This window comes from Anopheles arabiensis, chromosome 3, assembly GCF_016920715.1.
Source record: "Anopheles arabiensis isolate DONGOLA chromosome 3, AaraD3, whole genome shotgun sequence".
NCBI classification, from domain to species: domain Eukaryota; kingdom Metazoa; phylum Arthropoda; class Insecta; order Diptera; family Culicidae; genus Anopheles; species Anopheles arabiensis.
The window spans coordinates 57,392,643-57,418,843 of NC_053518.1; the positions used below are offsets into that span (position 1 = coordinate 57,392,643).

The 26,201-nt window shown below is 39.8% G+C and overlaps 2 protein-coding genes across 39 annotated transcripts in view; both read right to left on the minus strand.

Moving 5' to 3' along the window:
* Positions 1-58: 58 nt before the first annotated feature.
* LOC120904524 (trypsin-1-like) lies at positions 59-1,566 on the minus strand. Its single transcript, XM_040314593.1, has 4 exons — positions 1,180-1,566; positions 673-1,118; positions 446-610; positions 59-370 (listed from the first exon to the last, which is right to left on the minus strand). Exons 1-4 carry the CDS (start codon positions 1,232-1,234, stop codon positions 80-82), a joined length of 957 nt encoding a protein of 318 aa, XP_040170527.1. The 5' UTR covers positions 1,235-1,566; the 3' UTR covers positions 59-79.
* A 66-nt stretch (positions 1,567-1,632) lies between these two features.
* LOC120904521 (rab11 family-interacting protein 4B) overlaps positions 1,633-26,201 on the minus strand; it is a 58,157-nt gene continuing 33,588 nt past the window's right edge. For 29 of the 38 annotated variants that reach the window (XM_040314559.1, XM_040314566.1, XM_040314564.1 and 26 more), the window contains 5 exons: positions 6,403-6,537; positions 4,825-5,111; positions 4,416-4,710; positions 3,996-4,034; positions 1,633-3,108 (listed from right to left, as the gene is read on the minus strand). In XM_040314559.1, the coding sequence (XP_040170493.1) occupies positions 2,989-3,108; positions 3,996-4,034; positions 4,416-4,710; positions 4,825-5,111; positions 6,403-6,537 (876 nt within the window). In that variant the 3' untranslated portion in view covers positions 1,633-2,988. The other 9 variants (XM_040314567.1, XM_040314568.1, XM_040314553.1 and 6 more) reach the window with 8 other exon arrangements.

Below are 26,201 nucleotides of genomic sequence, written 5' to 3' on the forward strand. Positions count from 1 at the left end.
TCTGGTAAGACAATAAAGTGTTCAAATGAATCGTTTTCAATACATCGCATATCGTATCAATTTCATTGCGATATAAGCTCTACGCCTCACTGCTCTCCTTAGCGGCTCTAATAGCTCTCCGGCGTCGTACGGTTTCTTTATTTTGCATTAATATTTGGGCTGCCACGTTCCTTACTACGCGGCACATTTCACCAAAATTTGTGTCACTGTAGTTGACGCTGGACTCTTCCGCGATCCATTCGTGGTGATTCCACAGTCTTTCGAATCCTCCCGGAACGAGGGAGTTGCATGCTCGGTACACGTAGGACATAACACCAACCAGCTGCGCCCGTCCATCTGCGATCATCACCAACGGTCCTCCAACATTGCCCTAAAATCACAGTATGGTCACACAGTGCATGTACACTTGCAAAAGTCAATTGAGATGAGGGAAATTAATCAATACCGTGCATATGCTGCCCGTGCCGTTCGTATAAACGCACACCCTGGTATCGTACACCAGGTCCTGTAAATCCCACGGACTCAGCAGCTCCTTACACTGATCGTTCGAAATCGCCCGAGCGTCCAATTTTTGCAACTTTTCTTTATAGTCATCCTGTGCGGCAGTATCCTAAAAAGATAATAATTCACATCACAAACACCGAAGCAGGGATCTCCTTCAGCACCTTCTACCTTCTCGGCACCCCAGTCCGTGTACGATACTAAACTACCCTCCGGGATGGGGCCGCTGAGAAGTTCAATCGGCTGTACGAAACGGTTAAAATCAATGTATTCGCGCGTCCGTACTAGCGCAACATCGTTGCGGGCAGCTTCAAAATCGAACTCGGGATGATACGTGTGCGAATAGATCGTGTAGAACCGATCGTCTATTTTAGACTTGAGCTCTACTTGTCCCAACCGGATGCGTGCTAATTCAGCAAGTGGTTGCCCCGGATAGGTGCGCATCAGTTTCCATATAAAAGAGGCTTGCGTAATGATGAAACGCACGTTGAGTATGGCTCCACTCCCCAAATGGCGGTCTTGTTCGATTAAACGGAACGACGCCTGATACGGTACTTCCGACTGTGCTACATCTGTTCCGGCTGCCATTCTTTTATCCCGGGAAGCTTGTAAAGAGCCTTTGAAGAAAAAAAACGAAATTAAAATTGTATATTTTATACAACTTGATCAATATACTACCTGCGTAGCTGCAGAGTATTGCTGCAAGAAGCAGCACATTCGCCCAATGTCCCATATCGATGATGGACAGTTCGCTACTGAATGGCTGATCTGTGCATTACAATTACATCAAGCATAAATTACCATGAACATTTGCATTCCACCGCTTAATCAAGTGCTCAATCATTGAAGCTTTTATCGTCATAGGGGTAGGTAGTTTTGCTGCGAAACTCGCATGATAAGCTAACGATGCATATCGATGAACCATTGGTGGAGTCACATCATGCATGTTGTTTGAACAACGATAACACATCATTATCAACTGATCAATTAGCTGCCAAACGTTTACATTTGGTTGGTACTGTTTCACACGAACCGTGACGCATCCGATAATAACTGAATATAACAATAATACAACAAAATTCTCAATATATGCATGGTCTCTTAATAGACTACAAAGCACTAGCGGCAGTGTATGTTGTAAGTATTTTTATTTCTGACTCTAAGTAGTAATACAGTTGGGTTTTGTTTTAGTAGAACGCTATTTTGGCATCCATGCTATAAAAAGAGAGTGCTTATGGGTCACAGCACTCTAACGTCTTGCAGTTGCACAACCACTTACGAAACAAATCACCTTCAACAGCTATCTTTTCCTACGCCCTGCTCCTATCCGTAACATGCCCTCGTCGTAAAGGGAAGGTAAAATAGATTTCGCACTTCACTCCATACAATGTAACCTTCAAACCTGAACAGCAATAACTTATCCACGAAATAGTCGCATCCAGTTACACCGTAAATAGATCTTTCAAATATGCTTTTTTGTGTATATGATTTTAAACTGAACTGCAAATCGAGTGCAGCTGGTGATTTTGAATTGAATTATTTGTTTATTAACGCCAATTCATATGCTAAAACAACTTTTATCAAAAACTTTTAAACATGTCCTTCCTTTCCGCTAACTGTGTAGTCGTCTAACAAAAACGAAAACCCAACCGAAAGGCGTTGCAAAGCTGTTTCCAACATTCTTCTCTTGCTAATAATTTATAATGTATTACTCTCTCAATGCAACTTTAAAGTGATTTTTAGACATTTTTTTTTTATTTTAAATACAAACTTCATTCTTGGCCACTCTATTCGTCGACGCCAAACTCTACTGCCTTGTTTAACGCATTACAATAGATTACGACGTCCATTTTAAAAAGGATACATCAAACATATTTACGCTTGAAGGCTACTTCAGTTATCACGATTCTAGTAAGTGCTTTGCTGTTAAGCTGCTGCTCATCATTAGAATTGATTGCAAGGCGCATTTATGATGTGTTAAGAACCGAAGAGTACCGTTGCTCGTCTACCCTCTTTTGGAGCAGGGATTTTTGGAGGGATCTATCGTTTGTAATCAAAAACCGTACCAGTATCATCATCAAGCGAGAATCATACTCTGATAAATAAACTGTGTCTGCTCTGTTCCATTCGAACGCAATCATAATGTATCTTGTTCTTCGTGTGTCTAGCAATGTCTAAGAAATTATAGTCTAACAAGATACGGTCGTCCTTTTGTGTTGTGTAGTTGCTAAATGTACTCAGTAATATATATAAAAAAACAATATATTGCTTGGGCTTCTGCTATCAATTCCATTAGTCGCACATCCGCGTCCTGTTTACCCTGACTTGTGTATTTTTCCCTCTATTTGTTTTAGTATACGCTCTTTCCTACACTTTCTTGATTTGTGAGTAACATGTAACATGTAACTATGTTCTGTTTTGATTGTAAAAAGCAAATGTAATTTACACTAAGGCTCAACTAAACGGAACAAAATCAACCAGTCCAGTTTAGGCGGCTTTCACTTCCAGCAGCTGTGGATAGTTTTCCACCACGTTCAATAGCATCGTGTCGATGTAATGCTTCAGTCGTCGGTTCTCCTCTTCCTTCTCCTGGAATGCGACCTGGAGCTGTAACGAAGGTATAGTATACAGACCGTCAATATCAAATGAGAAAGCTTATGTACAGCGTTATGAAGCCAAAGATTGTAAAAACTGCGCAACACACATAACCAGCACCGCCAAACCAACGGACATACAATAGGATTAAGTAAAGCACGCTTAACAATGGTTAGTTCTTAGTCGAATCGTGTAAAGAAACAGCTTAGGAAGAGTTTGTGAAATAAAAAGCTTAATCAGAGACCAATAGTAGTTAATATAAAGCCAGAAAATGTAAATCATATTGCCCTGCTATATCAAATAACGTATTTCAATATTAATTGTAAATAGAAGCCTCATATACTTCTACAAAGGAAACTTGTACAAAGGAAGAGTAAATTATTTGATAAAAGAGACCGATACACACCGTTCAAAATATCCCTTGTTAAAAAATAAAATGTTAACTATATCAAAACTTCAAAAGTTTAGTATAAACGTAGGTAAAGATTCGTGAATTATCGGAACAGTAATAGTATTTGGAAGTTATGACAAGATAGAACAAGGAATCGTTCAAATGTTAACGACTTACGTTCAATAAAACTAAATTAATACTTTACAAAGTGTCTCTTGGGGGGATTTTTTACCGACAGATGCACCACCGTACAACATTATTCAACCAAAGTATTTTTTTGAGTATTGTTAATTCTGCAAACCATATTAACTCACTCAACCCAATGCTGCACATAGATGTTAGTTTGTTTGTGGGTAGTACAAAAAAGAAAACATTAAACAATCGAAGAAAAAAAAACAGCACCCCAAGAAGATAAGTATGATTAGAAGCCGATCGTTTTGATCGCGAAACATGATATGGAGCAGAGGAGCAAACAAAGACTATACGCCATCAGTACCGTCAAACTAACCTGTGTTAATGACGCTAAAGTGGTCGAATCAACGGTATCCTGTGAAAGGAGGCAAAAAGAAGAAGATACAGAAGCGTGACACAATTGAGATAAACAAACAAGTGGACAAGTGTGTGGACCCGACCGACGACGCTCAACAGACGGATATTCGGTTCCGGTGAACGAATCAACATCAAGTAGGAGGATAGCGGCGCATGACGCAACATCACCCTACAGTGTTGCGGTGAAATCTAAACTAAGTTAAGCTCTAGTGATAAGGGTCAAGACGTAACGTGATGGAACAACATACAGACACGATAATGCAACACCCTAACCATCCTAGACGTAGTAGAAAAGCAAACGCTTTCTTTCCCCGTCCGCAAAAGCAACTCGAATCGAACACACTGTTGTGTTATCTCGTTCCGAAACATCGTTTTTTACCTGATTTTGGCTCATGGCTTCTAGCTCTTGGGCCAAACTGTTCGAGGTCCCGTTCAGCAGATTACGCCCTTCCTCAATGCTACGGGTCAACATCATAGCCTGAAGCTCTTCGTTCGCTTCCTCCAGTGACTTGTTCTTCTGGCGCAATTCGTCCATTTCCTGATGCAATTCCTCCAGTCGCAGCGACTCGGGCGATGTCGTTGGCAGTGCGGGCCCACGCTCAGAACGCAGCCGTTCACATTCCTTGCCAAGCTCTACCATCAGTTCCTCTGCCGCTTGCTTCTCGGCTCTATGCCTACAAGTACAAGTAAACGCAGTTATCAGCAACAACAACATAAAAACCGGAAACATATTATCATTCGCACAGTGTCAGTATGACGCACGAAAATCAATTTCAACACAAACGCACTTTTTCTCCTCTGCCCTTGCTTCCGCCAGATCCTGCTGCGAGATCATCAGCGAATCCCGAGCTTTCTCCAGCTTCTCCTCCGTCGCATGCAGATCGGCCGCCTGTTTGTCACTTTGCAGGCGCAATCGTTGGATCTCCTCCCGCAAGCTGGTTACCTCCATCTCCATCGTCCGTATCCGGATCTGACAGTTTTCATTCTGCAATTTTGCCTCCCGCTCGACGCGGGCCAGCAACTCCCTGTGACGCTTTTGTTCTTCAGCCAATCGTTCTTCCGCCCGCAATTCAGTCTGAAAATAAAAACAACAACAAGAAAATATAAGTAAACACATAAATAAGAAGAGTTTTACAATGCAAATGCCAACGTCCGATCCCTCCACCACCGGATGAATGGCAACGCCCTCCCTACATTGGGTGGGGCCATCCGTTTCCGGCCAATCGAAGTATGACCATTCATGCGACACAAACATTAATCGAATCGAATCAACAACACACACACACTGGTGTGGTGGAATCCCTGCGCAAATTGCCGAGAACTTAGCAATAGAATGTAAGCCGTGAGTATCAAACTGTGGTTCAATTTGATTGTTACTTCGGCAATTACCTGTGTGACGGAATGATTTATGTCAAAAATACATCCCCTCCCTGTGTCAATGAACTTCAGCTTCTATCAGCACAATCACTGCACATACAATCGTAACACAAGCACTAGCAGCATAATATGGCGCAGTTCGACCATACACGATCAACGAATCTTGCACAACCCAACTATGAATATTCAATTAAATTTTACCCTTCTTCTTTTACAACCCTTTTTTGTTACTTTTAGTAAGCCTCACCTGCGATAATATCGTACATGCCTTGCCTATGCGCTTCTGCCATTGCCCAAAAAGGGCCTGAGCAGTGAATTGGTAATCTATACCTTTATTTAATTTTCCTTGATGGGCAGTTAGCTTTTCTTTTACCCATTACGATCATTTCTTTCCTTCCTGTGTGCCTTTGGGTGCCTATATTACGGCTTCGTCAGTTTCTGCAGCACATAATTTGATGTTGGTTTACATTTTTTTAATGAATTTTAATTAAACCAACATGCCGCAAAAGATTTTAGATTAAGCAATCAACGACTTATTGTGTAAGTGTACGTTATACTCAAACGTTAAAAACTCGAATCTGTTATGATAAAAAAAAGTATAATTAATATGGATCGTGTTCAGTTTTTACAAAAATTACGTTTCTTTGCAGCAAATGTATGAATGTGCGTTGAATTTAACGTGTTTCCATTTTCTTGTTGCGCTTGCACAGCGTCACATTCGTTACGCATGTTGTTTAGGTAGGACTTAAGTGATGGATAGATCAGTGACAAACTTTGTGGCATAAATAGTCAAAATCTTTGAAACAAAACCGGAAGAGATACAGGTAAAGAAACACATCAATAAACCCAGTTCCAAGCTTCAGGATAGTTCTAACGACGAAAAATAGCTTTAACACGACTCAACACACAGAAACTACACAATTACAATAATATATAGTAGATGATGACTTATACCATCATATGTATGAATTATCATTTGTGTCACTTACCTCTCTCAGCTGCTCCTCCAGCATATGATAACGCGCTTGAAGGACGGCATATTCCGTTTTCGTTCTACTCGTGCGATCGTCCACATTGCTCTGGGTGTCTGCCAGATTGGTGACTTGCCGTTGTAGTATTTCGAGCTGCAATTTGTAACAAAAACAATACCATTGTTAAAGCGAATCCATTCGGAACACTCACACCACTGAACATAAATGTTGGAGTAGTTTAAAAAAAAAGATGAATCATGTGCCGATAGATGTACGCAAAGTCATAGACCTATTTTTCCGAGGGTTATAGACCTTACACACCTACCACACTGTACCAGAATAGCTACATAAAAAAATATTCGCAAAAAGGTTATTTTTGCAAGACGTCATACAAGACGAGGTATTCGGGATGAACTGGTTGCCAAAAATATCGCAAAAAATGACATCTTTCTTGCCCCCGTGTGTTGTATCCTACCACTTTACGCAATAATGCTTCTTAATGTTACTTACTTGTTCGTTTAAATTATCACATAGGTCGGTCTTGATTAGATCGCTCATTTTACTGCTACTGTTGCTCGACTTTAAAATGTACTTATTGCTGAGCTCTGGATTATCGTTGATCAGCTTCAGATTGTTGTTGATCAAGTTGTTTTTGGCGTTTTTCTCCTCGATCGTAACCGAGCTGATGAGGTTGTTCGTTTTGTTGTTGAGCATTTTGATGTTGAGTATACCTCCGCTCACATTACCGTTCGCTGTAATGCTGTTGTTGTTCAGCTGGTAAGCCTCGAGAGCATTTCCGTTTTGGTTTGGGTTACCGTAATCGTCCAGGAAAAATCCCGACTGCGGCCCGGACGAAGGGAAGTCATTTGGGTGCAGGCTGAGGAACGTTTCCTCGTCGATCAGCACCGGCTGATCGGGTGGGATGTACCCGTTTAAGCGTAAATCTTCCAGACTAGATGAGGACGTGCGCGACTGCTTGTCGAGCGACGTGATGCCGATGCTGCCGGTGCTGCTGCTGCTGCCGCAGTTACCATTTGCAGCATTGATCGGCACTGTGGGACCAACGAACTCAAACTGACCCTGCCACATATCGTAGTCTAGATCCAGACTGTCCGGTTGGCTGGTCGAGGAGGGCGTCGTGGCTGATGTCGGTGTCGTCGACAGATAGTCGACTTTCTTCGTCGTGGTCATCATTTTGAGCGGTGAAAGTTTGTCACTAAGTCGGTGCCAATTCATTGGGCTGGTGGCAGCGATCGGTCATTATTTACACGGGACAATCACAGACCAAGGCTTCATGTGCCTTTTTCAACGTTTTCACTAACGCAACCACTAATTGCACTATTCTAATCAATTAAATCGAACATTGGCACTCACGTATCTAATTGTAAAACACTGTTCGAAGAAAATATTACAATCATAATTAATTTCTTTTCTTTTTTTCACTTTTACCAATCGCGATCACTAAAATTCCCAATTTCAGCTGATAGTGTTGTTGATTTACTTATAGACATAATTCTCTCTGCAAATCACTAGCAAGGTCTCCAAAATTCCAATTATTCCAACATGATCAAACAACAAACATACGAGCAATTTTCGTCTTAAAATAATTGACTGTAAACTTTACAAATTCACTCAAAGCACAAGTTTATAGCACATTGGTCTTGACTTTGGTTTCTTTATGATATATTTGGAAAAATGAAGACGTGTGCAGCACACGCCAATAAAATTTACGAACCATTGGACCTCAATTCAACTCTAAATTACACATAAAATGGATTGCTCGGAAAAGATTACTAATGGTACTCCATCATACCATAGCCTGTCTGGTACTTCCATTTCTATCCACTGTCATGTTTCGTTTCACTTTATCGGAAACAATTTTGGTGATAAATCAACATTCACTTGACATCCGTTGCTCTCCACTGTGCAGGCAAAAACTAGGTTAACGAACTTTCACATCTGTTTTACGAACACCTCCTGTTTTCTCAAACTGTGATGCCATAGTGATATGCCATGAAGAATATTGTTTGTTTGTTTCTTTTTATGCATTTTAATGGAATACATTTTAATCCTACATCTTTTAAAAATATTCATGTACTCTTTCTTCTGCAAATTGTTCGTTTTCATTATTGATTGATGTCTCGTCATTGATTCAATAATTGATTCATGTTTTGTAAGTAGCGTAGCGTGTATTCATTGAAACGCATTAAGCTATGAATACTGTATATAAGAAATGTAAAAAACAGCATCTCAGTTTTTTTTTCAGATCCAAAATATCATATTTTGGGTCGTGGTACATTAGTTAACTCGTACGACTTAACAACATGCGTGTGGTGGGTTAAAGCGCCGTATGCACCGTGTCCCCCAATGCGCAGGACTGACTCTCCAGCTATAGGTAATCAATAAGTCACTGATAACCAAGCCCATTAGTAGTAAAGGTAGCACTAGACCGAATACGGTATGTTGCGCACAAAAAAGAAGAAGAAATACTATTGCATTTATAATTAATATATCTGTTTCTGTATCACTAAGACATTCAGTTGTAAATAATAACTATAGATATTCTCTTATTTTGTCTACAACAATTTCCTTACACAATATTAAAATTTCTATTATATCCCAACAAGCGCTCCGCTTCTAAAAACACACTCTTGGCTTATTTTTTGTAAATTCTACCCCAAAAGACAACCGTACCATGAAATGTTTCATTCGTTCCGCTCGCATAAACAGTTACCATAATCGTCGAGCCAAACCAAACCACCAAATGCGAAGTAGACGCACAAAAACCTTTGTGGAGCTACTAAACGAACTCCACCATGACAACGACCGTACCGTCGCTTGCTCGTTTTCTTGAATGGAAAATCAATTTACCACTTGGGGCTGTGTATCCGTGCAATCGGCTACAGTCATGCAGAAAAGGCTACCGTCACCGTAGCATTGTATAACAATGTTCAGAGTTTAGTGGGGGAGTAGTTACTACACGCACAGAGAACGGATAACGACGACTGCTTGGTGATCTACAACCGGATATTTTTCCCAATTGGATAATCTTTTTTTCTATTCGCTAGATTTCAATCTTCAAATTCTACTAAACTTAATTACCAGACTATGGTATAATTAATCATAAAATGAAACATAACAAACTATACATAAAATACTCTATGTTGTAGTGACCTTCATGTATGTATATCACAGAAAAATATTATTGAAAAATTTCTCTTAAACCACACGAGTACAATCATCATGTTCAGTTCTCGATCGGAAACAAGATGATTGAATTTGGATTAGATGACTCAAATCAACGGTGATGAAAGATAGGTTAGAGCAGCTTTGCAGCTTCGTCATCCTGATGGTTATTTTTTGTTTTATTTTCTTCATTAATGTTTCGCTGCTAAATCTACAGCTCATCTTAAGTCTCATCATTTCAGGATCTCGCTGACCTTCAAAGACATACTTTGGAAGGACAACGAATTTCTGTTTTAAAATGCCTTATAAGTTTTAAAATGCTTTAAATGTTCATTCCAAATTATTTTATTTTAATCAGATTTATTATAATCAGATAGACATATGTAGTAGCATTTAAAACATTTTAAGAATAGTAGCAGTATTTGTTGTTATGCCTCTAGGAGCCTTGCGCATTAATGCGATATCAAAAGTACAAGTTTTATGCTTTAAATTCATAAGTAACCCTTGGCTTTTGTCTAACGGTAGCAATAAACATGATTTTTGCAGCTAAATTCATGTTTTTATTTTTTTGTAATTTTCAGCAATCGTCATCGTAGTAAACATTAGCATGTAAGATGAAAATTACGATTAATAACATCGTTTATCGAAATATCACTAGCGTACGTTGAACGCCACCATAGCATATCAGTGATTTGTTCTGCTTTCACTTGCTGTTTTGTTGTATCATTCCTCAAACTTGTTGCATCTGCCGAAATTCAATAGCAGAAATGCCGGAAACATTTGCCTACTCACTGACTAGGCCACTGACTACAGCACCATACCTTAGGTACCGTACCGGCGACCCGTTTTGCTGTTTTCAACTCGATCATATACAGTTGGTTCAATTTCCGTTAAACAAACTATTGCGTTCAACACGATCAACTCGAGCTCGGAATGGTGGTAACATTGCAGTGAAGGTTCCACACCTTCGATACCCTTCACCTTCGTACGCCCAAGAGCGGGGGAAAACTTCGACGCGCAGAGTTTCATGAATAATAAATCTCTCTTTGATCGTACGTTGCTTCGCCGTGTTTCTTCTGCTTTTCGTCACGGTTTAGAGCTGCAGTTTCAGCTAAAGCTGAAATTTGTTCGAGGTACGTTTTTGGACCAAACTGGATGGAAACTGGATCGAAAAACAATGACCCCACTGCTGTGCTTGGCTGTGCTGGCCCGAAAGATACCGAACTATGGCCACTGTAGATCTTTGCATTACATCACGTTGTCGGGAGCGTGCATGCTGGATGCTTCAACGAAAGGAATAACATTTCCATGTTTGCCTTACACGTCTGTATAGATACTTGATTCAACCATCAATAATGCCCAGGGGAACCAGCGGCTCTTGCCATTCTGGGTTCACGTTGACAGAGGCACCCCCTTAGTTTGTCGCTGCAATCACATTGTCCGACAAGCACAGCCACACTACAAGGAAGTGCTTTTGGTCGACTTTACTCGGCCCAATAACAGGCCACAAAAACACATTCACATTCCTTCCCACACCGAAACATGAACGGAGTTCGTACATCACTTCTCCTCAAACAATTAGACTGGTGGCACGTGTCGAAAGATTTTCTATCGTCTTTTCTGGGTGTTTTTTTTTGTAAAACGCGACGAGAAGTCCAAAGCAAATGAAGCAACACTGTTTACAAGAAAATTAAACGTCTTGCAAACGATGATTGCGGCTGCACGGCTGCATCGTGAATCAACGTGTGGTTTGCAATTCTCGCTCTTTTGCCGCTCACTATTTCCCGCGGCCATCGGCCCTTGAGATAGAAACCATTTTCAAAATGAAGAAAGTCACACACTCACCACAGTCATTCGATTCAAGCAACGTTTGTTTTAATGACACATTTTGTACACACTGCGGATGAGACATTCCACATTGCCCTGTTTGCAGTGTGCCCTCTCTATCATTGATCAATGTCAAATCTATTAAACCAATATGTTTCACTTAAGTGCGCAGTGGACACACATTTCGCTGTCGAAGATGACCGGCGATCGTCGAATGTGTGCCTTACCTAAAAGTAATTCTTTAGTGATCCTTATTTGAATAAGATAATACTAGGCTTATTTTAGTATTAGTCTTTATAAAAAAAACATTTGTAATGCTTCCGGCTGAGCACTAATATATGCAACGATTGATATACTTCTCATTAGGGGATATGACTCTATAAAAGTAATTATATTTACTACACAAACTATGCATCATTCAACAAAGTGAAAGCCTGCTAAATCATTGAGCTGATTTTTAAAAGCACACTGTCAACTGTAGAGAGCAAACTACATCGAGAATGGTAAGCATAAATTGCAAATAATTCAAATCGACAAATTATCAACACTCCTAATGCCAGTAGATGAGCCACCAGTACCGAGTGCGCATTTTTCCTGAGGTCAATTGAATTGGAGCTTACGCAAAGTTTGTTATGCAAATGGTGCAGCGCACACGACGCAATTGCGCTGGTGCAACCTCCTTCCTTCAATATTTTTGCACGAAGCACCAATTCAACCGCACGAACGAACAGCGCGAGACCGTTGTTCCTTCCAACACATTCATCACACTGGAACACAGCGAACGGTTCAGCGATATAAACGAAAGGAAAATTTCCAGCTGCTGTTGCTACTCGAAAGTTGAAAAAGTAAAATAAATGCTATGCTTTGGCATGCAGGAGATGTAAAGATAGACAACATACGAAAGCAAGAGGGCCGGTTACTTACTACCAACACCACTAATACCAACATCATCTGCTATGCGAATTGTTATTTCTGTGTTGCCCTCGCGCTGGTGTGATTATAAACTGGTCTTTTGAATGCACCGGAAACTGTAGGCGTTTGTCGGTAGTGCATGATCGTACCAGTACGCTAGCCAAAGCCGAATGCCGAGAAACGATCGTCTAGTTTACTCTAAACATACGGACGAATACCATACCACGGGTGGGAAAAACAGTTTGCAGAAACCACCACAAATGCACATCAAACAATAACAAGTTTGAAAGCAGCTCTAAAACTTCTTCCTCCAACATGTAAGCTATCTTCAAACATTTACAAAACAAATAGCCAAGGTCGACACTGGTTTTCAAGAAGATCAAGTGGAAGGTGGCTAGTTTTGAACAGAAACCTTGTCGGTTAGAACACGAAACAGTTTGAACAGTTGAAAAACTATGCTAAACCTGAAAATACATCTTTATGCCAAGTAAACGACAGCTCATACATGAAGATGTTGAGCACAATCAAACAATGTAGTAGAGTGATCAAGATTGCCCTATTGCCGTATCCGTGTTTATGAAGCGTCATACGCCATGTATATAGGAAGAGAAAAGAAGATTACCCGCTATTCAGACATAACAATTCATTAACGCATAATAGTCTACCCCCATGTTCGCTCCCAGTTTCTGATGTACTTTATCGCGTGTTATTTCGACCATCCAATGCTATTAATCCTATTACTTGTTATTGGAATCTATTTCTTTTAGCTTTTTTATTTATCTTTTAAGATTTATGTACAAGATAAAACCTTCACCAACTATTAAGATTGTCCGATCGTCGCCTTGGATTATGCACATCAAACGTCCGAGATGCGACAGAGATGAGCGCAACCGGAACTAAAATTAAATCCCTGTTTGGTTTGCTCGTTCATCACACGGTGAGTTGAGAAACACACACCCTTACAAATGCATCTCTTTTGAAATTTTTCTACACCAGATTAATGCGACATACGTTTTTAGTCCACGATTTAGGTGACAATGTATATGGTATAAACTGAATTCCCTGCAACCGTCACACTTTTATGCAACAACATCGCTGAATTAATGCAAAAGCTTAGATTCCACAAGGGGAAAAAACATTCACTGGTGCGGCGCATCAAACAGCATACATAAATAGACGACAGTGACGACAACGACGACCGACGGACTTAAAAAAACATTCCTTTTTTCACCACAGCGTGTACAAACTAGGCATGCAGTATCATAACAAGCGCTTGAAACATTCGCCGATGATTGTGACACCAGCCAGTCGCATGTTGTCGTCTGTGACCGTCTCAAGTTGGTAATCATAACGAAGAAGCAAACACAAAAGCCCAACCAAAACCATCTGCTTCCGTTAAGGTCGTGAGATATACGAGCTTCTTTATGCTGTTTTTTCAACAAGATTGCTGAAATAGTGGGTTTTCAAATTCAAATATTCAAAAGTTTGCAAAGTAATGTTTGCAGAATTAGAGACAATCCACCAACATTTAACTTACACTACCTTAAGAAAACTACACTAACATGAAAAATTATGGGTTGCCCAAATATACTTCCAGATATTTGCATATTTTCATGCTAAAAAAACATCAATGGGAACAATATTACCTTGCGCTACCTTTTGAACAAAGCTACATCAAATCAAGAAGACGAACGATGACATTCATTAGCGACATTATCAGACGCTCTGGGTACAATGATAGCCAATTCATCTTCCAATGCTAAGCCTATGCAGATAATGCTGCAATCAAGAGTAGATCCCAACCGACGAACTACACTTTTGCATCATCCACTTGATTTTAGGCGTTGTGCAGACCGTTACCTAACGTCTTGTGACCAAAGGCGCGACAACTTCCGTGCCACCGTCTTGCATAGTGTATTGCTTGCTAGTCTTCTGCTGTTTGTTACACTAACCCAATGCACCATTAAAACCCTTTACATTACACCGAACCTGAGTCGCGATCGAAGACAGGGAGGCAACAGCAGCAGCAGAGAAGAAAACCATTACATAAACCTAACCTGAGGTGTGATTGATCGCTGCACAATGTGTTTCCGAAAGTATAGCAGAGTCTCTCAAAACGAACCAACCAGGCTGCAGCTCGATACTGCCACCGAAGCGTTGAAATTACTCTACTCGAGAGGTAAGGATTTCTCTTTCACCATGAACCTCGACATAACATCAAAGTGTCCCGCTCCGCTATGTTTAACATGTTCCCTGTTGGCTATATGCGGCCTATGGCAAATGAGCTACTAATCCCATTAGATGTGATCTGACCATTACTTAATCAAAGGACTGAAGACTGTTTTCCGGGTAAAACTAATACTACCTTTAATATCTGACAAACGTGTGGAAAAGCGATGGACGTTATATTCTTTTTAGATCTTTACTTGCTTGATCTTCACAGTTTGTTCAGCGTTAATACGTTAAAGATCTTACTACATGGCTTTGGATGTATGAATGCGTCAAATGTTATTCTAAAATTAAGTTTAAGGTGTAGATTGTCAAAACTTGTTGTTAAATATAATTCACTACCAATGATTATCACTGTTTTCTGATCGTGTTTAGCGCGTAACACTAATTGAAAGAATGTTCAGTAGGTCGTATTAAAGATATACATCAGTGCACTACGGTGAAGGCACTCCGCAAGGCTACACAGTTCTGTGAGCTTGAACCAATCAGCTTATTGGTCGTAAATTGTCATTGTCTACACTTCAAGCGACCTTCAAATACTTATAGTCAAAAGTAATAAGCCTAATGAAACAGAAACACGCCTGTTCCGTATGGTTAGGGTCGACCTGAATCGAAATATTTTCCAAACTTTCCACGCCATAAAACCTCAAGCGGCACTACACAAACAACCAGACAGTTTTTTCTTCAAGTATACCCTTTTATTCCACACCTTTCGAGACCGTGAATATCCTCCTCGTCGAGAAAAACGCACGCGGAAACTCTTGCAATTTTGGACGATTTTCGACTAACACCTCAATTAGTGCTCTGCATGAGCGATTTGTGTCAGCAGTTGTGTGCATTTACAGCACAGGTCGAATCAATCTGCCGGATGTTGCTAAGCTTGAATTTCAACCACGACCAGATCATTTCATTACAGAGAGTATCTAGGATGGCTTCCCTTCACCTTCTATTTTCTTCCTACCTTTTTCGCTGCTGTTACTAGCATTGTTACCTTCAGACGAATAGTGTTTTACCAGCGAACTAAACACCCATCATTGAATCGCTGTTTTTTTTGCACCCCCGAAATAATCGTTCGAAAGGAAAGGTGTGCAAATTGACACCCATCGATTGTATGGTATGGAAGGAAGGAAGGATTGAGTACCACCAGTTGAAATTTCAATACGATCACTGTGGCGGTACCAGTGGAATGGATTGTTATTTAATCATTTCGAACGATCAGGTTTATTTCTACACACTTTTTTCGATTGGCTCTGTAAGATTTCCTACGGAGTATGTGCGTTTCATGTTACTCCCAATTGTTGGTTCTCAATTGAATCGTTTTGCAGTGAAATAATTCATGCTATAACTTTTTAATTCGTTTCATTTAAAACAAACTTGTTTGGTTTTCTATACAATCCTACAGAACAAAACGGTATTATTCTTCTATTATTCTTCTTCAAGAAGCCCAATAAGCTTTCCTAATTTTGTTTCTAGTTATTATACTTCCATTTCAGTACAATACAAGCACACCTGACACATTGTGTACGTGGTTTCAAAAAGATTTTAAACCTTTGACTAATAAACCCAAAGTCACGACACGGGCGTGAATGGCTCAGCACGTTCTCCACGTCAAAAAACTACCAACTCAGCAGCTAATTGAGCTAAATTAGTGCAAGTGAAACGTTGAAGGCCAATTTGAACAAGCTCCATACATGTGCGTGCACCGTATAATGCACGAATAACCGCCTCATATGAACAAATATAGCGGTAGAATCGATAGCGGATTTGCCAACTTCTGGAAAACTAGCCAGCTCAGGAGGAAAAACGATGTGAGAATTTGAACCAGAGCAGAAAGTCTGGCAAATGAGCAAATGCAATAGGAATCATCATCGACAGAATTGATCATCGGCATTCAGAAGTCTGCAGATGGGAGAATAGCGGTCGATAACTTGTGCAAATTTGCCCACTGGACTGTGCGTGCGAGAAGTTGTAGTTAGGTGAGCTCTGTATGGCCAACAACAATACCCTCCCTGCTAAAGATAACAGGTATTTTCAAGATAAACAGACCAGGCAGACAGGGTTAGCTCCAAATGCCCACGGCCCATGCAAAGGAGCGTATTTTAATCGCACCGCCAGTCCGCATCCTCCCCGTATTAGTGTGTATCTACGTCACGCGTACTGTCTGTGGTGGTATATACACAGTATGTTTTATCGGATGTTTTGGGGCTTTTTTCATGTTACACAGCTAGTTCGTAGTAGCTGTAGCGATTAGCGATGCAATTGTTTTACCGCATGTTTAACACACCTTTACACCATGGTCTAGTTACGCGAGTTGGCAGTTGCCGCACCAGAAAACCCGAACTACTGTGATTTTGTATGCGCCAAGGAAATGGGTCAGCCAACGGCATTGGTAGGAAATTGCTTTCAAGCTTAAATTTCGTTAGCTCCCGGAATACTGGCCAACTGGACAAGGGCGTTGCGGATGTGATAGTATACTCTATACTGTACTGGAACTTACTTTCAGACTGAAGCCTTCGAATGTACGATATTTCAAACACATTGCATGAATTGGAAAGGCAGAAATGTTTGAAGCATTAGCTACTTTGAAAATTTTATTTAATTTTGCTAATTATGCTAACAATTTTGCAGAGAAGAAAAGTAAAACAATACAGTATTGTAGCATTTTTTTATAACTTGAATGATTGCTTCTACACCAGTTCATATGCGTACACGGCTGTAACTGTACATATGTATCCACACGAACCTCTTTTTAACATATTTGCAATAAAATGAAGATAATCTGTTTTTCCAAATGAATATATGTGCATAATCTGCTGTCTAAAGCGAAGCTAGGATTTTTTTTTTTTGCCAGCGCGCAGTCAGCCCCTACAAGCAGCAAACCGACAACTTAGCCCATCACGATAGAAGACAGTGTCGTAAGGTGATGTAATATATGGCGCACCAGCAGGTAGGTGTTTTAGTGCGAGCAATAACATATTCTTGCCCCTTTTACACCTACCCGGGAAAATCTTCTTACATTCAACCTGAAGTAAATTTTAGAGCGTTTTTTTCCTCGGTGACGTTATAATGGAACGTTCTTCTCTTTGGCATTGTCTATTATTTCGTACTTTATCTCCAGCAAACGAAACGAAATCTTTATAAAGGCTCAAAGTGAACCAACCATGAATCTAAATGCTAACCTTCATTTCTCTTTGTTTCGAAACCCGTCGTAGAAATAGTGTTTGAGTTTCATTCTGTTTTTGTCGTTCAACTTCTTCGTATAACGAAGGTACATTTTATTCAGCGCTAGCTCATACACCAACTTACTCGAAATGATGTTCTGGCTGACTGGTCTGCAATCTTTTCCTGTACGAATACCTAAACCCAATGACAAGAGCATATGAACCATGCGCGAACCTGCGTTTACAGTAAGTAATACCGACCAAGCGATAGTATTAGTATTTTGGTTACGCATGACGTAAGTGGGCTGAAATTAGCACTGATGTGAGGGGAACGGTCCCAAGTATCATCATTCGTCGCCCAGCCGAAACCCGACGTACATCGCGATTATGGACACGGACAATTACGAGCGGAAGCGGCCACAACACAACCACAAATACAGCTTTTCTACATCAGGAGCGGAATCCATTTACTTTCAGTTATGATTCTCCGCGCACTGCGCGCACCGCCGGGTCAAGCGAAATCCCTAGCCGAACAGAGCGATAAACGGTTTTGTCATGTGTGAAATTCATTCCCTTTCCAGAAATGACCTTGATCACTAAATCTACACAGTTTCGCTGCGGAAATAGAACGCAACGAAACGTTGATAAGATTATCGTTTTGCCGCTATGAGAGTGACTGGCGATGGTGAAAATATATTGTCTCCAAACAAACGCAAGGTTGCCTACCTAAAAGAAGGCATCGTGTACCAGATTGGTCATATTACAGCTTTCATAAAAACAACCCAGTTCGAGAATATTTTCCTATTGTTTCTTCCTAAACTGGGCGTTGCCTTTCCGTTGCTGTTCCGATCTCTTTGCACCGCGGACCAGTCGAATGTAACGAATTCTTTCATGTTCCATTGACGACCATCAGCGAAGGCATGATTGTGGTGCTCTTCGCATGTTTTTTTTCCCTTCTAGAATTCGCATACGCCACTACTTAAGCAATCATCCATGACCACCGGGGTATGCTTCAGCTCCACATAAGCGTCTAAACTATATGGGAAACGACCATATGATTGGTGATGGATCTGTTGCTGCTATAACCGTAAAGTTCCCGTTTCTTCCAGCGCGCGTGGATCCAAATGAAGCAATCCTCAAGCAGTACCAACAAACGCGTAGTAATCCAAAGAATCAATACAAGTACGTTCTTGCACGCAATCTGCCAACATTCGTGCTGGTGTGCTCGCAATAAAACTAGCCACAACTATTTCTTATTTTTTCTAACGAGGGCCACCACAACAAGTGCTACATTGTAGGGTGAACAACTCGTGCAAGGCCGCCACATGGTTCAGTTCGAGTGTGAGAAATTGTGAAACCAGTAAAACCATCATTAACAGCACCAATTAGGGACAGCAACCTTCTGCTCACCAAGCTACGGGAAGGGTCTTTTCTTACGACAATTGTTTCAATAGAACAATTTCATTTCAAACCTTACTTGGCTTTTTGGTTATTTTCTACAACTAATAATAGAAAAGGGTACTGTAGGAAAGAAGCGTCCACAAGTGCGATGCACACAAATGCATTTCTATCAATATCTGAAACGTTGCCTTCTTCCCACGGGAACTTAACGATTTTCAATTTTTTCACTGTTTCACGTATAGTACGCAGTGTCGACCTTTAGTTCCCATCGTTTTTCTATTGTTCTTCACCATAATTTACACTCAAGAAGCGAGCAATGTTTTGGTATTTCATGCCCAACGAAGACTTCCTTTCCAGTGTTCCCTACCATATCTCATCCCAAGGTTTACGACATTTTCAAGATCATCCATTTGATCGACGGCGGCTTTCAGCAGCAGCCGCAGTAGCAGTAGCCATATATCTCGAGAAGATTCATCGCTTCAGTGAGATGCTGGTAGTAATTTGGCCCTCGGGCATCGTGCGCTTTGCTCGAGCAACGCTGGTCCGTTCTTTGTCCGCTCTCCTCGTCCTAGCCACTGTCACCCCGAACACGATAAGCAGAAGCAGCGTTGGTACTGTTGCTTTATTTGCTTTTCAAGCGTGATGCATACATTAAAAGTAAAAATGATCCAACCAGTTTCATGGTTTCGAAACCTCCCATCCAATGGCCACTCCATAGAAGGTAAGTGTGTAATAATCGTACGACCTTATCACTGCTGTTGGCCCTTCGGCGAACTTTTATTCGAAATCTGTGCGATTGAAGATGTGCATGCGGCCCATAAAAGCTGACCTGATCAGTCATAAACTACGTGGTGGTAATAACAGCGGAGAACCTTAAGTCAAATCAATTGCCGGCGCTTACAAACGTAAACCATAAGTCATCTTCTTCTCCTTTCACAACAACACTATCAGCTGCTATATATTTCATCGCTTTTGCAACTTAAAAAATCTCATTTTATTTGTATGCCGTCGTCGTGGAGGAGCGCAATTGTGTTATCACTTTCTTATCGCTCACGTACTCAAATATACACTCTCACGAAACACACTCACACACTAAACTCGTCATCAAACGGGGGCACACCACACCACAACACAACCAACAAAAACAATCAAGCAAAAATTGCCACTATCGCCGAAGAAAGTATTTCGAAAGGAAAGTAAATCACACTATTCATTGTAAAACACGCGCACACATCAAAAAGACAATCGCTCTACCCTCGGGGCAGGTTTGGCCTGAGCGATTGGGGTTGGTGGTGAAAAAGAAAAGTGCCATAATTAAGGCTTCGAAACCGAATACATCATTCTGCTTCACACTGGCGTGGCAAAAACGAACGGTGGTGCGTTGTGCGCATAAAGATCGCGAGCAGCTTGAGCTTGGACAAGCCAACCAGCCAACCAGTCAGGGAGCCAGCCAGCCAGCCTGCCAGCCAGGTTGCTGCTGGGTGGTGAAAAAGATCCGTAAAAATGTTTTAATAACACAACTCAATGCCGTACCGAAATAATTGTGGTAAATAATGCACACGCACACGCAGCCGCACACGAACAAATCTCGAATATGCTGCTCCTCACCCCGGCGATGATCACGAAAGATTTTTTTTTCCTTTCCTGAACTAATGCCCCACTCTTGCGTACGTACGTACATTCACAAACACAGCAATACTAGTGCATTCACATGAACGTACCCGCGAATGCACGATAACGGATCTCGCGGGTAAGATTGTTGAAGTTTCGTTTGCACCCGAATTCAAGGTGTGGAAGTTTGGGGCTCATACAAATAAAAAAAAGCACACATACACACACACATAAAATGCAACACAAATAGTTTCCCCAAACGAAAACAGCTGGCCCAACGCAAAGGCACACTACGGACGATTCGCGAGCAACTGACGAGTTTGCTAGCGATCAAAACAATGGGGACCGCGATCGAGAGCCGCGAACATCGCCGCGGTCTCTCTTCGTGCCAACGAATTTCTCTTGCGCGCTCTTATCCCAAATAGCATTGGAGCGTTACGTTTCGCGATTTTTGTATGGAGGCGTTACTGCTCGCTACCTGCTCATAACACTGCTCGATAGCAGTCCTTAGTGAGCAGGTAGCGTGTAACATTCTATGTAAGCTCAATGAAAGCTCAAAGCTCAAGCGTTACTTAGCGAGTGCTCGAACCACAGTATAACGCTGAGGGTTCTGTATTCGGATGTAAACAAAAACACACACACTTTTTTTAAATTTCGATGCACATTGTCCAGTACAACGATAAAATGTATTTTATTTAACTATTATTCAATACTTACATGCCCCAATACATGGTTTTACACGTTTAAATACGATTTCAACCATCACTTTGGATGGTATCAACGGATGCCGACGGCGTTGTTGTCTCTGCGTCAGGCACATGTATTGTTGCCGCTTCTACCCCTCGGGTGAATCGTTAGAAAGCTGTATCACAACGATTAAACGCTCTAAATGTACCACTTGTAAAGCGATACAAATAAAATAAAACACATAATACACCGTACAACACACTTCTTCGCAACACTTGCACATAAACACCACTTGTCGATGCGGTGATACAATGTCCTGGTTGCAGTGGAAAAATAACAAGGAAAGATTAGAATGCTTTCATATATGACATTATTTTATAATACTTTCCTTTCCATGCTATTTTGTGGTGTATGGCAACGTTGGTTGAGAATGTGCCGATCACGATCACAGCCGGCTTTAGTGATTGTTGTAGAAACTGTAACAAAGATCAATATCATTAAATCTGTATTATTTTTACAATTCATTGTGATTTCATGAAAAAGTAAAGTAAAAGTGAAAAAGTAAAACATTTCATCTTACCGGCGTCGTATTTCGTCGGCATACACACACACACAGCTGCTCGATCATACTCGGACGAATGTTGCCAAATTTCGGGATGAAATGATGTTTTTCCTGTGGAATAATGTGTTCAAGCATTAAAAGATAGTTTATTTACTGAAATATGCACAGAACACTTACCTTTTCCCGAGTTTTCACATAAAATTTCACGATTATTCTGCACACAATCTTTACGGGCGGTTGTCCGTGTTTGTTTACGTTTCTAACTTGACAGATATGCGAGCTGTCATGTGACGAAGTCAAATACATTCAAACCTCGCCAATTGCAAGTCTGCTTTTTCAATTGAATACAAAATTCCGAGTTGTTCACATAAATATGAGAAAAAGTCAGTTTATCCACATTGTATAAAATAACAAACATGACAAAATACGCAGACATTAGTCGTGTTACAAAATGTCTTTCTAATAAACAAAATCTATCTTTTTTTTGTAGACATATGATATAAATGCAATTAGCGAGCTCTAATTGTATCATATATATTGCTATATTCAAAGCGGTTTAAATTAAAACAAACATCAGTGTTTTTTTTAAATAATCAGAAAGACAATTATAAACTTAATAATGATTAAAATGTATTTTATTACATTTATGTACAACGATAACCTAACTAGTAAGCATGTTCATGCACGTGTGTAATTATTTGATATTTTTTTTGTGATCCCAATATGAATGTTATAAAGTAAAACAGACAATTTACTCTGTTCCTTTTTAAATTCTTCAAGATAAGGTTTTTTTAAGTAGAAACATGTAAGTTTGTTTAAAAAAACATATATAAATACATATATAAATACACATACATATATAAATCAAAATTTAGAAACATATATATATATATATATATATATATATATATATATATATATATATATATATATATATATATATATATATATATATATATATATATATATATATATATATATATATATATATATATATATACACATATATAAATATATATATATATATATATATATATATATATATATATATATATATATATATATATATATATATATATATATAGTTATACATACTTTTATTCATATGGTATATTATATTATAACATATATAATATACTATATATAAGTTGTTAATATAATTATCTTTATATCATTATACCGATGGCGGAAACCTTTAATTTTTTTATAAAATTTTAGTACAAGTTTTTGTAACTTTTGTTTTAAAATATGTGATCTGAATCGTTATGAAATATCCATCACTCATCTTTTCCAAATTCAGTTAGACCATCTCGCTTTGCTTTGAATTCTAAGTCAGAATGTATGGGGTGCGCGGTACGGGTAAGAAGAACATAGGGGCGGGGGTACAAATAAACGCATCACAACACCAAAGTCTGGGTGAGACGGTGATGGTGTGAAACGCTTCTTGCTTCAAGCTCTTGCGGTAACAGCGTTAAAGACAACAACAACAACAGAGAATAACGCATCGCGTAGAAACAAACACACCGTTCGTGGGTATGTCAGGGGGGGAAACAACGGGAAAAGCTCAATTCTCTCTCAGCGATGCCGCTTGGGATGCTCACAGGTTCTCTCTTGCCCTTCGAATGCTTAGTGGCGGCCACCGGGTTGCTATCAGCTCCTACCCCCAATGGCAGCCTTTTTCATTCACAACTCTCCGGCCATACGGCAACTAGCGGAGAAAAGTGAGCACAGAAACGTTTCGAGAGATTCTCTGGATAAAACGTATGAAGCACTGGACACCATGAAGCATTCAGCAATACTAGCGCAGGCAACATGTTTAATCAATGAAATGCTAGCAGAGAACCAAGAGAGCAATAATGGTTAGAGACTCGACGCTGAAGTCTTATAATATGCAGTATTTTAATAGTGTGTCTACGACAGATTCTTGAGGAACAATGTTTTAAAAAAATAGTAATCCGCGTCGCTACTAACTTAAAAAAAATTACATAAAAATCAAACGGCATCCAAAATTTGCCCTTCATGTTTTTTTTGTCGGTGTAGGTTGTTATTTATTCATCGTTTCAACCTTTGCTAACCAATACTAATTTACATTCCACTCCAACGTGTATGATGCTATTTTCAATATTTGAATACACATATCACCTACGATCGATGTAAACTACCAACACCGCAAGACAATAATCAACGGCTTCATAGCACCATCGCATCACATCTCAGCTGTTCAACGTTTGAAGTGCGACGTTTGTTGACGATGTTTTTTTCTTTTTCGTTCATCAAGCAGTTTCAAAATCACTATCGTCCGTCACCCACCACTCGTATGTAGTTTGACTAAATTTAGATGCGCTCGGCTGTGCGAGAACAGCGAAAGATACGAAAACCCCAGTTGCACGTTAGCTGCAAGATGCAAGATGCAAAACAAACACAGACACCCACGCCATGCTAGCAATGTGGCGCGTAGGATTTTGGTATACATATTTACTACCTAAATCCACCTTCGTACTGAAACGTTTAATGATATGAATTCAGTCGGGTGGGATCTTATGTTAATTCATGTAATAAATATTTCTAAGCTATGCATTGCCCTACCTAGGAGATACTTAAGAATTCATTTCATTTCAAGAACACAAACTACAAATTCTGTAATCAGTACACGGAATATTAAAATAACTTTAATTGTCTTTCATTTGTTCAATACTAACTTCCTTACATTGCTTGTAACGTTTCATTTTTAATTTTAATTTATTAAAAAAATCAACTGACATTCACCATTTTATTACATTTTATTCTTCACATTATCCAAAATTTACAATTATTTCATTGTATCCAAAGAAAAGGTCTGAAAAATATCATTTGGTATTGCGCCAACATATGACACCAATTGGTATAAACACAACAGCTGAACCTAATTTGTTTACCGTGTATCACGACACATTCATTGCCTTCGTGATGAACAACTACACCCTCAAAAATTTTTAAAATCCTTCCTAACTTTCGTTCTGGTATCGTATTTGGCAGTGAATTCACATGTTTCTCACAAACGAAAACAAAACGACTCATACAGAGCTTCATTCGTTGGCAGTACAGAAAGCCAAGGTTCAACATAGCTGCTATCAATTTAGATTGCTTCAAACATATTTTTTCACGCAAGTGTAAGTAAATTAATAGCACGCCATTTTGCCAGATGATCTCATCGGTGATAGATGTCGTTCGCCACATGGTGGCTGCAGCAGCATATTGCCCAACGTTTAGCCAAGACAATTGTGCCATGACGCAGGTCATGTCGTCCAAGCGAAAACAAACGAGACTCGGTTCCCATTCTACGCGTGGGTAAGCATCTTTCAACTACCCGTTTAAACAACCATACCTCCCACTTACGCATACAGCTTCAAAGCAGTTGCAATACATTTGCAAACGATGACATTTTTTTAGCATTGGCAACAGGAGCTATAAGAGACATTGCTATGCCAAGTGAGCTCAAAAAAAGCCCATTGGAGACTAGCAGCAGGACCACAATAAAACAACTGATTTTGCAATCATTTTTCTCAGCAGGGGATTTTTTGCTTCTATTATTTAATCAAAGCGTGTTTAGACATCCCACATACAAACAAATAAAACAACTTATAGCACATCGTTATACTGTTGTATAGCAAAGCGAATCATTCCGTAAAATAAATGATACATCAACTGAGAAACTAAGCACAGAAGTGTATTTAATACATTATTTGTCGTATGGCAATCACACCGTGCCACTATCGAGTGACAATATGCTACCCGCGGACACGTAAAATTGTTTACTATAGCACCGGCGCATTGACCAAACATTTTCTCAAAATACAAAAAAAAAAAAACTCAGTCAATGATTCTAATCGTTAGTTTGGGACAATTTATCGCAATTTTACGAACGAACTACAGTCCATAGTTGTCAAATGGTCTATTAATAGGCCCATGATTGCCCATTCTAATTTAATTCGTTGTTTTGTGGTTAGCATCACCATTTATATTTTTAAAATAAATAATCCTATTCTAATATCACAATTCCGTAATATGATCAAAGAAAGTGCCAATACAGTAGCATTTTTAAATGCTGTTTATTCAGTGCTTTTCCCAAACGAACAAGGAATAGAGGCATCCGAAGAAAGAAGAAATCCGTTAGCAGATGTTCTGAAACAGAGCGATTAATTATCTACCAACTAGCATATTTATAGCACGTTTCTACACGCCGAAAAGATAGCCTACATTTA